Source organism: Solanum tuberosum, unplaced genomic scaffold, assembly GCF_000226075.1.
Source record: "Solanum tuberosum cultivar DM 1-3 516 R44 unplaced genomic scaffold, SolTub_3.0 scf00505, whole genome shotgun sequence".
Classification (NCBI taxonomy): Eukaryota; Viridiplantae; Streptophyta; class Magnoliopsida; order Solanales; family Solanaceae; genus Solanum; species Solanum tuberosum.
In genome coordinates, this window is record NW_006239422.1 from 355621 (window position 1) to 370170 (window position 14550).

Sequence of the window (14550 nt, forward strand, 5' to 3'; positions counted from 1 at the left end):
CTTTTTCCTCTCCAATAATATTGCTTTCTCTTTCTTATATATTATATGCTACATTGTATAGTATACATTACTCAAAAATATCAAGAATCAGCTAAAAAAAATAATATGGAAAAATCTCATGAAAATGAACACCCAATTAAGGCATTTGGATGGGCAGCTAGAGAATCTTCTGGGGTACTTTCTCCTCTCAATTTTTCAAGAAGGTACAAAATTTATTAATTTTTCCGACTCGTAAAATTATACTGAATACATTATTGATGTTGAGGTTTAATTTGGATTTTGAAATGGATGCAGGGAGACAGGTGAAAAAGATGTGCAATTCAAAGTTATGTATTGTGGAATTTGTCATACTGATCTTCATCAAATCAAGAATGAATGGGGCATCACCAAATATCCAATTATACCTGGGCAAGTTTACTTATCCTTATTGTTTTTTTTAAATATTATGTTTTTTTATTTGCGATCGTCGAAATTTTTTACTGTGTATAGTAAAAAATTGTACCTATTTATGCAAAAAGTGTTGAATCATCAAATTATTAGTCTCATTTCCGAAATATTGACAGTCTTAAAAATATCCTTCTACTTGACTAACTAAACTTAGATACACCCTCGATACACCTACGATCTGCCACATGACATTGCAAGTGGTCTCAAACTCTAGTAGGAATATGTGACTCTTAATAAAAAATCGAGAGAAGTGTTGAAAACCCCCCTAAATTTGATGAGAATAATTAGGAGTGTATTTCACCCATGTTGCAAGATCGGAGTGTATATTAAGTTCAATTAGTCAAGTAAATGAGTTTCTTTAAGGCTGTCAATAGTTCAGAAACTAATAATTTACACCGAATTTAGAAATGTTTTCAGTACTTCTCTCCATATATTTTTATTAGAATTCTTGGCTCCGCCACTTACAAAATACCCATATTTTCCATTAAGATCTGCAAGAATATTCATCTAGCATTTTGACTGCTGTCAGAGATACTACAAACATATTGATATTTGTGGGGGGGAAAATCCTAATCTTAGCAACTTCCAATTTCCTTCTCTTATCTGCTTGGAATTATGTTGCTCAGACTCTTTAAATATATCTTTGGGTACGTATTGGATCCTCCAAAATCTGATACGATGCTTCAATATTTTTGAAGGATCCGAACAACATAGATTTGCACTATGTGGTAAACAATTTTGAACCTTAAGAAGATTATATAAGTGGATGTTGTTTTTAACACCAAACAAAAAAAATTAAAGAAATACTTGGATGGAAGGGGTAAAGGGCAGATTGATTTCTCACATGATCACTCAGAAAGTCATATACGATAATAACTACTAGTTGAATGATCATCTAGACAGCTCGATTAAGTCAACTAAGAAATGTGTAGCCAAAATCCAAATGTATAGTGAAATTGATTAACAAGTTATGCCTTGATTGTCAATATAGTTTTCAAGTTTATGAGATCAAAATTTATGTCAATCTCAATTGATTTTACAGGCATGAAATTGTAGGAGTGGTAACTGAGGTTGGTAACAAGGTAGACAAGTTCAAAATTGGAGACAAAATAGGCGTTGGATATCTAGTAGGATCATGTAACGAATGTGAAAATTGTACCAACGACCTTGAGAATTACTGTCCTGGACAGGTATTGACAGCCAATGGTAATCACTCTGATGGAACCATCACTCACGGTGGTTACTCCGATCTCATGGTTGTCAACGAGCATTTTATCGTTTGTTGGCCTGATATGTGCAGCTCCCCTGTTATGTGCAGGGGTCACAACTTATAGCCCTTTGAGATATTACGGACTAGATAAACCTGGAATGCACATTGGTGTTGTTGGTTTGGGTGGACTTGGACATATGGCTGTGAAATTCGCCAAGGCGTTTGGAACCAAAGTTACTGTCATTAGTACATCTCTTAGTAAAAAAAACGAGGCAATTGAGCGTTTAGGAGCAGACTCATTTTTGGTTAGTCGTGATCCTGAACAAATGCAGGTCAGTCGATCAATCAACTTAGCTTCAATCACAAATTTACAATGATATTCATGTGACATAAGTACGAATTTTCGTCACGTGTAAATACGAGCAGGCTGCAGGGGGTTCACTTGATGGAATCATTGACACTGTTTCTGCGGTTCATCCTATTTTTCCATTGCTTAATTTGTTGAAAACTAATGGGAAGCTAGTGATGGTTGGTGCCCCTGAAAAACCACTAGAGTTGCCTGTATTTCCATTGCTTTCAGGTACATTTCGCGTAGTATCTTATTCTTCATTTAAGTTCTAACATGTCCGTTTGATTTAGTTAATAACTCAAGTATATAATGTGGAAAACAGGACGGAAGCTAGTGGGAGGGAGCGCGATAGGAGGGGTGAAAGAGATACAAGAGATGGTAAACTTCGCGGAGAAGCATAACATAACACCAGATGTTGAAGTTGTGCCAATGGAGTACGTGAATACAGCGGTGGAACGTCTCGTGAAATCGGATGTTAAGTATCGTTTTGTTCTTGACATTGGCAATACTTTGAAGAAGAGTTAATATAGGGACATGTTGTTCTTGTTGTGTGTTTGTATTTTAAGAAAGAAAGAATGGTGTGAGTTTGTGTGGGAATTACTAAACATTCTTTCTACTACTCTTATGTTCTATTTTATATGACATGATAATAAAATTTCGTAAATAACTTTTTTTTTTTTGGTTTTCCATCTAGTCTTTGATATCTGTTTTGGGGCCCAACCATCGGACAATTGAAAAACAATACGACCTAGGATTAATTCTGGTTCGTTTTTCTATCAAAATAAACTAATTCAAAAGCACACCATCCTTTACTTTACAACCAACCTCCGACCCGAAGTGCTTTTAGAAAAGGTAAGTGGGGCAATAAAAAAGACTTGCTTTTGAGTTTTGACGTAGAACCGGGGGAAGAATTATGGCTATAAAGGCCCTCACCCTCTTAGGCACATGGTTCTAAAGATTAAATCTCAAAGCGGTACTAAAGATTAGGCAGAAGAAGAACTATAACTAGAATTTTTCGCCCCTCCTCTTGTACCAAAAACAAGTTCGGAACATACATAAAGATATTGGGCTCGTCTATTATAAGTTATTAGTTTACAGAGCTATCATAGATTTCTCGAGTAAGGAGATGAGACAAGTTTGAAAATCCACGTTCACGCCGGAAAATCCAACATTCTTTCTAACAAAGGCTACTTTGTAATCAGATCGGAGACTTGAATCCGAGACCTTTGATTAAAAATAAATAAGTACTTACCAATACTCTATCACAATCCTTGTTGATGTCATAACTTAAATTCTTTTATAAAGTAGGAATAAGAGCATTTTCGGTCCATAAACTATAGGTATATTCTGATTTCGGTCTTGAGATATTTACTAAAGCACGTTTAACATTCAATTAATCAAAATAGTCATGTATTTTCCTATTTAAAGAAAACAAAAACACTATTTAAAGAGGATATTTTTTGTTTAAACAACTAGATATTTCAAATAGTCATGTCTTTTTTTTTTTTGCTTTTTTTTTTTTTTTTTTTTCTGAATTGACCTAACCATATTATTTCCTTCTTCATCAATCTAAACAAATAAATGACTTATACTAAGTTATATTTGAAAAAAAATAAAATGAACCGACAGCTTTTATCCCCAATTATAATGAATTGAAATATTGTTCTCAAGTGGTAGGGTCGATGTTGTATTTATTATTCTCCTTTACACGTAGTGACTCCGCAATGGTCCCCAAACGATCAGAATAAGGTAAACTTAAAGATAAATTTTGTATTTAATCCTTTTAATTGAATGGATGATGTCCGATTTTTTGACTAGACCCCCCTAAACTTTGACTTTCTTTTTAGTATTTTGATTGAAATTAACTTGATCAAAATATTAGATTCTTATTCTTTTTGCAAATTTGTGAATATTCAAAAGCAAACAAAATAGTAGGATCAAGGGTGAGATTTGGTGGTTGAGTTGGGTGGGGTGGGAAGAAAATAATCTAGCTGAAATGTTACTTATGAAATTTATTTTTTACATCGTATCAGAAATTTATTCTCCTGATTTTTAATGATTTTATAAAAAGTATTTTTCAAAAATATTCGACCAATCAAACGTAAAAAAATTAGAAAATATTTTTCTGTCGCACCAAGCACACACAATTTATAATTATTTTTTTCAAATTATTGTTCACCATCTTTTCTGATGGCTATACTGGAAAGGTAATCACCAACCATATATCCTAATTAATTATTATGGAACGATATTAAAGTGAGGCAATCATCATTTTCGATAGCTTAATCGTACATGCTCCCTTAACTACAAAATCTTTTTCAGATTATTGTGTTTTTCACTTATTAAATTATAGCATTCCACGTGATATTTTGGGACGCCCAAAGACGCTATATTCATGAGTTAATACATACGAAAATTAAAAAATGTGTGTGAAAAAAACGGCGGGACTATATGTAATGCTTTCCCAATTCATTACGGAGGTCCTCATATAGTTTTGATAAAAAAAATTCGGGATGCCCAAAGGCGCGATCCATGAGCTAATACACACGAAAAATAAAAAAAATAGGGTAATTCCTAAAAGTTGACTTGTAGATGCAAATATATGCGTGAAAAAATTGGTGGGACTATATGCAATGCTTCCCAAACTCATTACGAAGGTCCTCATATAATTTTTTTAGAAAACATTTTTGGGTGCCCAAAAGGCGACAGATCCATCGGTTAATACACACGAAAAATCAAGAAAGTCGGGTAATTTTAAAAATTGGCTCCTAAATCTGAAAATATGAGTGAAAAAACGACGGGACTATACATAATGATTTCCCAACTCATTACGGAGGTCCTCATATAGTTTTTTAGAAAAAAATTATGAATGTCCCAAAGGCGCTAGATCCATGGACTAATACACTCGAAAAACTAAAAAAGTTTGTTGATTCCTAAAAGTTGGATCATAAATGCGAAAATATGCATGAAATAAATGGCGGGACTACACGTAATGCTTCTCCAACTCATAACAGAGGTCTTCATATAGTTTTTTCAGGAAAAAATTTTTGGTGCCCTAAATGCGTCAGATCCATGGGCTAATACACATGAAAAATCAAGAAAATCGGGTAATTCCTAAAAGTTGACTCGTAAATGCGAAAATATGCGTGAAAAAAACGACGGGACTATACGTAACGCTTTCCCGACTCATTACGGAGCTTCTCATACAATTTTTCTTGATAAATAAATTTGGGTGTCCAAAAACGCTAGATCCATAAGCTAATACACACGAAAAATTGAATATAATCTATATATAAAGTTAATTTTCGAACATATATATATGATCTGATTCATAATCAAAAGTACTGGATTCTGTTGAGGGGATATACATAGACCAATTGATTCGGATTCATCATTTACCAAATCAAACCAATTGCATTTGTTTTATATATTCATAAATCAAACCAAATAAAGTTGAGTTTTTTCTTTATTTTTTCAAAATCTTTTATGATTCCATACAATCATATTAAAACATTTCATTGAAACCAATTTCTACTAAGCATGTCACTACAGTCTACACAGTTTTTAAATAATATAAAGACAATTTTTTTAGATTAAAATTAGCGGCTAGACCTTGGTCACGTACTACTGAACCATTTTCCTAGAAACATCATATAATATAAGATATAATATTATCTTATACTAATAAAAAGGCAAATTGTACAGACAAGCCATGACGATAACATTTGTTTCATACCTCATCGACTACGTCATTAGCCATCAACTCAAATACCTATATATTCAAATGAAAAAAATCAATACATTGGACTATAACTTTACTCAAATTAATTGTTCTAATAATAATAATAATAATAGTATCTCCAAAAAAAACAAAAATCAAGAAAATGGAAAAATCACATGAAAATGTTAAGGCATTTGGATGGGCAGCTAGAGATACTTCTGGGGTACTTTCTCCTTTCAACTTCTCAAGAAGGTACCATCTTTTCAGATTTACGTTATATAAACTGACAGTACAAATAGTGTATATTTTATATGAATTAGATATACACAACATATCTACACTGATAGTGTATATATTGTGTATATTAATTTCGAACATATTGATAAACTAGTTGACCGAACAGTATATATATATCTGTAACTTTTCTTGTTGAATGATGAAGGGTGACTGGTGAAAAAGATGTGCAATTCAAAGTTATGTATTGTGGAATTTGTCATTCTGATCTTCATCAACTCAAGAATGAATGGAGCAATAGTATATATCCAATGGTACCAGGGTAAGTTTCATTTTGATCCATCTTTTACTATGTTCTTTTATTATAACCCTTCGTAGACTAAAGCCGTTATGTATAGTTTAATTTAAGTGAAAAATGGTAGATAAACGGACTTATTATTCACCAAATTTCAAAAAAAAGTATTCTTATAATTGTAATATATGTATCTTATTACAGAGGCGAAGCCAGAATTTGAACAATATAATCATTGCAATATACATGTAGTTAGTTTGGGTAATTGTTTGGACTATGAAACTCTAAATTTGATCATCAAGAAGTTTACTAGAAAACTTTGCCATGAGGAAATATGTTGGTAAACAACTAAAATCCATAACTAAATCGGATTATTAGCTTAGGTTTCCTAAGTAGTGGTAAATTCTGCTTACATTTTATCCTCTTCTGACTCGATTTGTGAGATTATACTGAATATGTTGTTGTACGTTACAGGCATGAAGTTGTTGGTGTAGTAACTGAAATTGGTAGCAAAGTTGAGAAATTCAAAATTGGAGACAAAGTTGGAGTTGGATGTTTAGTAGGATCATGTAGAAAATGTGAAAATTGTGACAACAATCTTGAAAATTACTGTCGTGATCAGATCATGACATACAATGGTGTTTACACCGATGGAATCCCCACGTATGGTGGTTACTCCGATATAATGGTAACCAACGAGCACTATGTGGTCCATTGGCCCGAAAATTTACCAATGGAAGCAGCTCCCCTGTTATGTGCAGGGATCACAACTTATAGTCCATTGAGATATTTTGGACTTGACAAGCCCGGAATGCACATTGGTGTTGTTGGTCTGGGTGGTTTGGGACATATGGCTGTGAAATTTGCTAAGGCGTTTGGAACCAAAGTTACTGTGATAAGTACATCTGTTAGTAAGAAAGACGAAGCAATTGATCGTTTAGGGGCAGACTCGTTTTTGGTCAGTCGTGATCCTGACCAAATGCAGGTCGATCAATCAATCAACTCTGTTTCAATTTCAAATTTATAACATAGGTGTGACTTACGAATAATACTAATTTTCGTTTGTATGTTAAATACGAGCAGGGTGCAGCGGGGTCACTAGATGGCATCATCGATACCGTATCCGAAATTCATCCTCTTCTTCCATTGATTAATTTGTTGAAAACTCATGGGAAGCTTGTGATGGTTGGTGCCCCTGAAAAACCACTAGAGTTACCTGTATTTCCCCTGCTTTTAGGTACGTTTGGTTATAAATCGACGATTTTGTATATACATTTTTTTTTATATTGATACGTATGTTTTATATAATGTGTGTAATAGGAAGGAAGCTAGTGGCGGGGAGCGCGATAGGAGGGATGAAGGAGACACAAGAGATGGTAGATTTCGCGGCAAAGCATAGCATAACACCAGATGTTGAAGTTGTGCCAATGGACTATGTGAATAAAGCGTTGGAACGCCTTTTGAAATCGGATGTGAAGTATCGTTTTGTGCTTGACATTGGCAACACATTAAACAAGAATTGAGATGAAGGGGGACATCCTGGTCAAGAAAATGAGTGTGTTATAGGGTTATGATTTTGTATTAAGCTTGTGCGTTTTGTTGTTTAGTTTATTTCTTATGTTTTGTGTATCAAAAGGAATGAGGAGTTAAGAGAATAAATATGATATTGTGTTTTCTAGTATACTTATTTGCATATGGCGTTTACATCAAACTATACTGATTTCATGGTTAAGTCATAGCACGAGTACAATTAAATTTTTGCCTCTAAATTAACAAGTATAGTTTTGTCGTAGCACATATCGACTTTCTTAATGTGCGTATAACTATCCTTTAGTGAGCAGAGCAAAATGCAATAAACAATATCTATAATGCCAATGGATTTTTTTTTTAATAGGAATAAGAAATATCAAATTGTTAAGTTTGGCAAAATTATGGTAATTACTTAGCCTGTGTTTTTATAGCAAATCAATAAATTATTTTAACTTTAATTTATTAAAAAACAAGATAAAAATGCATATTACTTAGATAATTATGTGGTAAATTTGTGTAGTGCTTGACAAATCAATGAGTAAAAGTTAAGCGTTTATTATATACCAAATTAATCTTTAATCATGATTACGTAATATATGTTCTCACTTCAATTTTTAATTGCTAAAGTTAATTAATTTGATTTGATGTAAATAATAATGCAGACAAAGATTTTCTTATAAAAAAAAAGAAATTTGCGTCAATAATGTACATTTTAAATACCAAACATGAGAGTGGTAGTGCCCCAACAATAAAAACTTATTTGTATCTAATATTTTAAATTATAGCGTCCAAATAAAAGGACGAAAAAAGAAAACAAAAAGTAGTGGGAAAAAGGGGGAAAATAACTCGATAAAAATGTAGTGGGAATAAGTCGGAAATTGCAATTATTAATTGGTCCAAATTTCACACTTTGATGTTTTAATTTTCTTTTAAATATACTTTCACATTATCTACGTGGATATTCTTTAGCCACTAATATTAACTTTAAGTTTTTCACGTTTGGAAAGCTTTTCAAGAACCTCTTTTTTGGGGCAATTTAAGGAAAAAAATAATTAACTTACATATTGTGTTTAAGTTATCGCACTATTTTGTAATTGTCATTATTTTCATATCAATTGCTTTGTTTACACAACCTTTCCCGACCCTCCCAACTCCCTTCATTCAATGCTTGACAACTTTTTCCATGTAGCGTACACACGTCTATTTTTGACATTCAGATAAAAGACGACGGTTGCAAAGAAAGGGGTGAGGTAGTGCTTGTCATGGGAAGAGAGCTCTCACCTTAACGGAAGAATTGTCGTTTTCCTTTTTTCATACCTACTGATATATAGCTTTTGAGTCAATGATCCTTCAAAAACAATCTCTCTACCTCTACATGGAAATTAAGATTAAGCTGATTTGTATACACTCCATTTTTCGACTTTCGTGGACCTCATTATAAGATTTCACTAAATACATTATAATATTAAAAAGAAGAATATTTTTAAAACTCATAAACTTCAAACTCTAGATAGATTCGAAATAAAAAAAAGTGTGAAACCTTTTTTAAAAAGTCCTGCAAAGTAGGACTCTACACCTATCGACCACAAAAAAGAAGTCAAAATCCAATTTGTTTAAGTAAGTCATTAGTTGTTACACCTCATCGATAACGTCACATATTTTTCACTCAAAATCCTATAAATATGGATCATAACATAATCAATTTTGTATCATCCATATTTTCCTACATTCTTCTCTATTATAATTTATACTATATATACACTACATAAATATTTTTATTTTTCAAACGAAAAAATGGCAAAATCATTTGAAAATGAACATCCAATTAAGGCATTTGGATGGGCAACTAGAGACACTTCTGGAGTTCTTTCTCCTTTCAATTTTTCAAGAAGGTACAAATTATTATTTTTAATTTTGATGGTGTATTTTTCATTTCAATCGGAAACAAACTCTCTATAAGCTGAGGTAGGGTAACATCTGCGTACATATGCTATAATAAAAATGGTTTTTAGTGGCAATAAATATGTCAATTAACAAAGAGTGTTGAAATTTTTACCAGTATTTGTTATTGGATCCAATGTCGTTATAGGCTCCGATGACATTTACAAAGAGTGCTAAAATGTAATTGTCACTTGCAACTGCCTCTAAGAAAAATCGTTTTTTTCTAGTGACACTCAGTTTCTCGGACTCCACCTGTATGATTATATTGAATTTGTTGTTGTTGTTTTATTGTAAATTTGATGATGATCATTTTGTGTTAATGGTTACAGGGTGACAGGTGAAAAAGATGTGCAATTTAAAGTTATGTATTGTGGAATTTGTCATTCTGATCTTCATCAACTCAAGAATGAATGGGGAAATAGCAAGTACCCGATGGTGCCTGGGTAAATTAATTTGTTCTTTTCTGTTTTCTTTTATTGTTAGATCCAAAATTATTAACCAGAATTTTCACTAACGAGATTCAAAAATATAAAGGCACAAAGAAGCTAACAGGATTCAACATTCACTGTATATACACATAAGTAGTTTTTCGGCGAAGAACATTTGTTAGCAAGTTTTCTTGTTCTCTGTATCTTTTCAATTTTTCACATTATATTTTTGAATTGAAAGCAATCCTGATTTGGTTCTTAGTCTATATTTGGCCATATTGAGCTCTTGATACCTCAGTAAATCCTGAGTTGTTGGGACATGTTACTCTCTCTGTCCCATTTTATAAGAGTTAGTTTGACTCGATACGGAGTTTAAGAAAGAAAGAAGGACTTTTAAAACTTGTAGTCTAAAATGAATGATTGAAATTTGTGTGGCTATAAATCATTTTATCAAGGGTAAAATGGACATTTTAAAGTTAAATTGTTAGTTAATATAGAAATGTGTCATTTCTATTTGGGACGGACTAAAAAGGAAAGTCATATAAACTGGTGCAGAGAGGTTAAAAATTAGCGGAATTTGTGTTGATTCTATCTACTCGTGAGTGTAGCTAATTGTAAATGTAACTGCAGGCATGAGGTTGTTGGTGTTGTAATTGAGGTTGGAAGCAAGGTGGAGAAATTTAAGGTTGGAGACAAAGTAGGTGTTGGATGTATGGTAGGATCATGTCGAAAATGTGAGAATTGTAGCGTGGATCTCGAGAATTACTGCCCTCGTCAGATTCCTACTTACAACGGCTATAGCTTAGACGGAACCTTCACGTTTGGAGGTTACTCTGACATGATGGTATCCGATGAGCATTTTGTAGTACATTGGCCTGAAAACTTGTCGATGGACGCTGCTCCCCTGTTATGTGCTGGAATTACTACTTATAGTCCTTTGAATATTTTGGACTCGATAAGCCTGGAATGCACATTGGTGTTGTTGGTCTTGGAGGGCTCGGACATATGGCTGTTAAGTTTGCTAAGGCATTCGGAACCAAAGTGACTGTCATTAGTACATCTGCTAATAAGAAGCAAGAAGCAATTGAGCGTTTAGGCGCAGACTCTTTCTTGATCAGTCGCGATCCTGAGCAGATGAAGGTAAATATAATAACTCGTTATCATTGAACTCTGTGATCATCTTATTTGAATGTTCAAACTGTTTGAGAGAACACTTTCATTTAATAAGTTGCCTTCAACACACTGCTGCCTGATTATTTTTTTCCACGAGCCAAGCACATGAAATAATTTTTTTTGACAATGGTGGTATTGAGATTTTTTAACGCCCAACCTTCGCCTGCTCTGGTTCCATGTTGAAGTGTGTGACAATCTCATCTAAAAGTTTAAGTTGTTATGCAAATTTAACAATTTAAACACGAGAATGGGGGCAAACCTTTTGTTTATTTGTTTTATTTATATACGAACAGGCTGCAATGAACACATTGGATGGGATTATCGACACTGTTTCGGCGGTGCACCCTATTCTTCCATTGCTTATGTTGATGAAATCTCATGGTAAGCTAGTTATGGTTGGTGCACCAGAAAACCGGTGGAGTTGCCCGTGTTTCCTCTACTTATGGGTAAGCAAATGCAAGATTTCAAATAATAAAGTTCAGACTAAAGTATATATAATGTGGCCCTTCCCGCACATAGTGAAAGCTTAGTGCATCAGACAGTCTTTACTAAAGTTTGTATATATAATGTGGAAAACAGGAAGGAAGCTAGTGGCTGGAAGTTGCATAGGAGGGATGAAAGAGACTCAAGAAATGTTGGACTTCGCAGCAAAGCATAACATAACACCAGATATTGAAGTTGTGCCTATGGACTATGTGAACACAGCGTTGGAACGTCTTCTGAAATCGGACGTGAAGTATCGTTTCGTGCTCGACATTGGCAATACATTAAACAAGAAATGAGAATATTAATAGGGGGATTTACGTCCAATGGTCTAGCAGTGTTTCTTTGCTTAGATTGCATTAATTTCAGAGATGATTAATCAATAAAATGTGTTTCTTGCACTTATTAAAATAGAAAAAGAATGTTAGTACATTTTATAGTACCCATAGTCATTTGGTGTTGTTTCATTTGCATTAGATGCATCCCATAAGCCACAAAGAGGTACCAACAAAAAATTACATACATTTTCATTTTCTTCAGAACGTTTTTACCGTTACACGCGAATTTCAAATAAATTCCGTTACGCGAAATTATAACTAACATTCTGAATTAATTTATAAGAGAAAGGAAATCAATTCAATTCGAAGTAGAGCGAGCGACGACGGCGCGAGGGCACCTTCTTCTTAACCCTTTAAATTTCCGCTATACTTGATTATCTGTTCTCATTTACCCCTGGACGTTGATGTAGAATAGAATATGAAACACCTTTTTAGGCGCGTGAGTGTAAAGAAAAATACAAAATAATGGCCGATGAGAAAAGTTGTGCCAACATATTTTTTTTGTTTCTTCATTAGATGCAGGGGTTGGAAATGCAATTCACAGAGGTTAAAAACCTCAGCTATTATCTATAGTAATAATATGAGAACAACCCAAAATAATGTAAAATACATTAGTTTGAGTTTATGGAATTAATAACTTATTTTCATTTAAACACAAGAATCATAATTCTAGGACAAGATAAAATAGAAAGTATCTCAAATAGAATGGTACCTCTGTTTCATACCTTAAATAATGCAATGAACTGCATCGGAGATCAAGATGAACAAGCCTTCTTGGATTAAAATTTGTTGGCAATAACATCCAAGATGAACAAGCCTTCTTAAGCATGATCAATACTTCAGCGATCACACATTACTGTGTAAATTTGACAGTAGACATGCATCAATAGAGACTACATTTGAATTCTTCCATTGTTTATGTTATTGAAATCTTGTCATGGTTGGTACACCAAAGAAACCGATTGAGTTACCCGTGTTTCCACTACTTATGGGTAAGCATGTATAGTTTTCTTTATGCACGATTTCAAACAAAAAAGTTCAGATGAAAGCTTAGTGCACCGGACTGTCTTTTTTCTTAGACTAAAGTTTGTATATATAATGTGGAAGGAAACTAGTGGCTGGAAGTTGTATAGGAGGGATGAAAGAGACAGAAGAAATGTTGGATTTCGCGGCAAAGCATAACATAACACCAGATATTGAAGTTGTGCCAATGGACTATGTGAACACAGCATTGGAACGTCTTCTGAAATCGGATGTGAAATATCATTTCGTGCTAGACATTGGCAATACATTGAACAAGAAATGAGAATATTAATAGGGGGATTTACAGCCAATGGTCTAGCAGTGTTTCTTTTCTTAGATTACATTAATTTCAGAGATGATTAATTAATAAAATGTGTTTCTTGCACTTGTTAAAAAAGAAAAAGAATGTTAGTACATTTTACAGTAGATATCAACGGAGACTATGCAACTTCAGTAGAACTTGATGGTTGGGGAGAAATTATTTGAGCTCCATTGGATTCCAAAGCTTCTGCAATTTATCTATTTGTCAGGAAATGGAAAATGTGATTATATTTCGAAATGAAATATAAAAAGAATAGAATTTTGCCAACCCAAATTGTACGTACTATGTTCCCTTCATAGGCAGTGTCCCCAAACTCGCTGCTGATTACTGATACGTACATCACCTATTGCCAAATAGAAGAAAGAATGAGAAGAAATAATTTATATATAAACAGAGAACACAATTTCATGAGGTATATACCTACCTTTATTTGATCTATAATCCCGAGCTTGTGGGCAAGAGTTGCCTTTGTTTCTTAGAAGAGGAGCAAGTGGCCTCTTCTTCATCTCTGCTCTTCCTTATCCCAATGCAAGGCTCGGATTCATCTTTATACAACAAACGAACTCCAAATTTCATCTTTTCTCCAGAATCATCATCTGTTTCTCCAAAATCATCATCTATATCACTAATAAAATCAAACTCAATGCACCCATAGTCATTTGGTGTTTTTCCATTTGCATTAGATGCATCCCATAAGCCATCAAGAGGTACCAACAAAAAATTAATATTACATGCATCAGGATCGTCTAATTCTGAATTGTTGGATAAGGCAAATTCCTGGGTCATCGACGGCATCCCATCATCACATGATAAGGGAATCAAATCGGTTGTGATGTAATCAATATAATATTCACTAGAATAACATACAGCAAACCCCAAGAACTTATCCGATTCATACCAATTCTCAGGCAGATCGACTGATACACTTGGGCACATTTCCTTATAGTTGAACCAACTCGGGATATCCTCCACAAAACTCCCAAACACTCTTAGTGATGACACGGAATCTGAAACAGAGATGTCATGCTGCAATGATGAGATATTCTGAAACAACGAATT

At 33.6% G+C, this 14550-nt stretch overlaps 2 protein-coding genes, 1 long non-coding RNA gene and 1 pseudogene across 3 annotated transcripts; 3 read left to right on the plus strand and 1 right to left on the minus strand.

Annotated features, from left to right (window-relative positions):
• Positions 1-2673, plus strand: LOC102589101 (8-hydroxygeraniol dehydrogenase-like; annotated as a pseudogene).
• A 3160-nt stretch (positions 2674-5833) lies between these two features.
• LOC102589424 (8-hydroxygeraniol dehydrogenase-like) lies at positions 5834-7934 on the plus strand. The gene is made up of 5 exons (XM_006364585.2): positions 5834-5979; positions 6170-6283; positions 6728-7238; positions 7337-7490; positions 7574-7934. Exons 1-5 carry the CDS (start codon positions 5891-5893, stop codon positions 7774-7776), a joined length of 1071 nt encoding a protein of 356 aa, XP_006364647.1. The 5' UTR covers positions 5834-5890; the 3' UTR covers positions 7777-7934.
• A 1570-nt stretch (positions 7935-9504) lies between these two features.
• Positions 9505-12213, plus strand: LOC102589753 (8-hydroxygeraniol dehydrogenase-like). Its single transcript, NM_001318602.1, is given in 7 exon segments — positions 9505-9675; positions 10054-10167; positions 10783-11092; positions 11095-11292; positions 11619-11735; positions 11738-11771; positions 11905-12213. Coding segments are annotated over 7 exon segments (1074 nt in total). The 5' UTR covers positions 9505-9577; the 3' UTR covers positions 12108-12213.
• Positions 12214-13385: 1172 nt separating this feature from the next.
• Positions 13386-14544, minus strand: LOC102590081 (uncharacterized). Its single transcript, XR_001471996.1, has 3 exons — positions 13916-14544; positions 13760-13834; positions 13386-13677 (listed from the first exon to the last, which is right to left on the minus strand). It is a non-coding gene; the product is annotated as an uncharacterized lncRNA (long non-coding RNA).
• Positions 14545-14550: the final 6 nt, after the last annotated feature.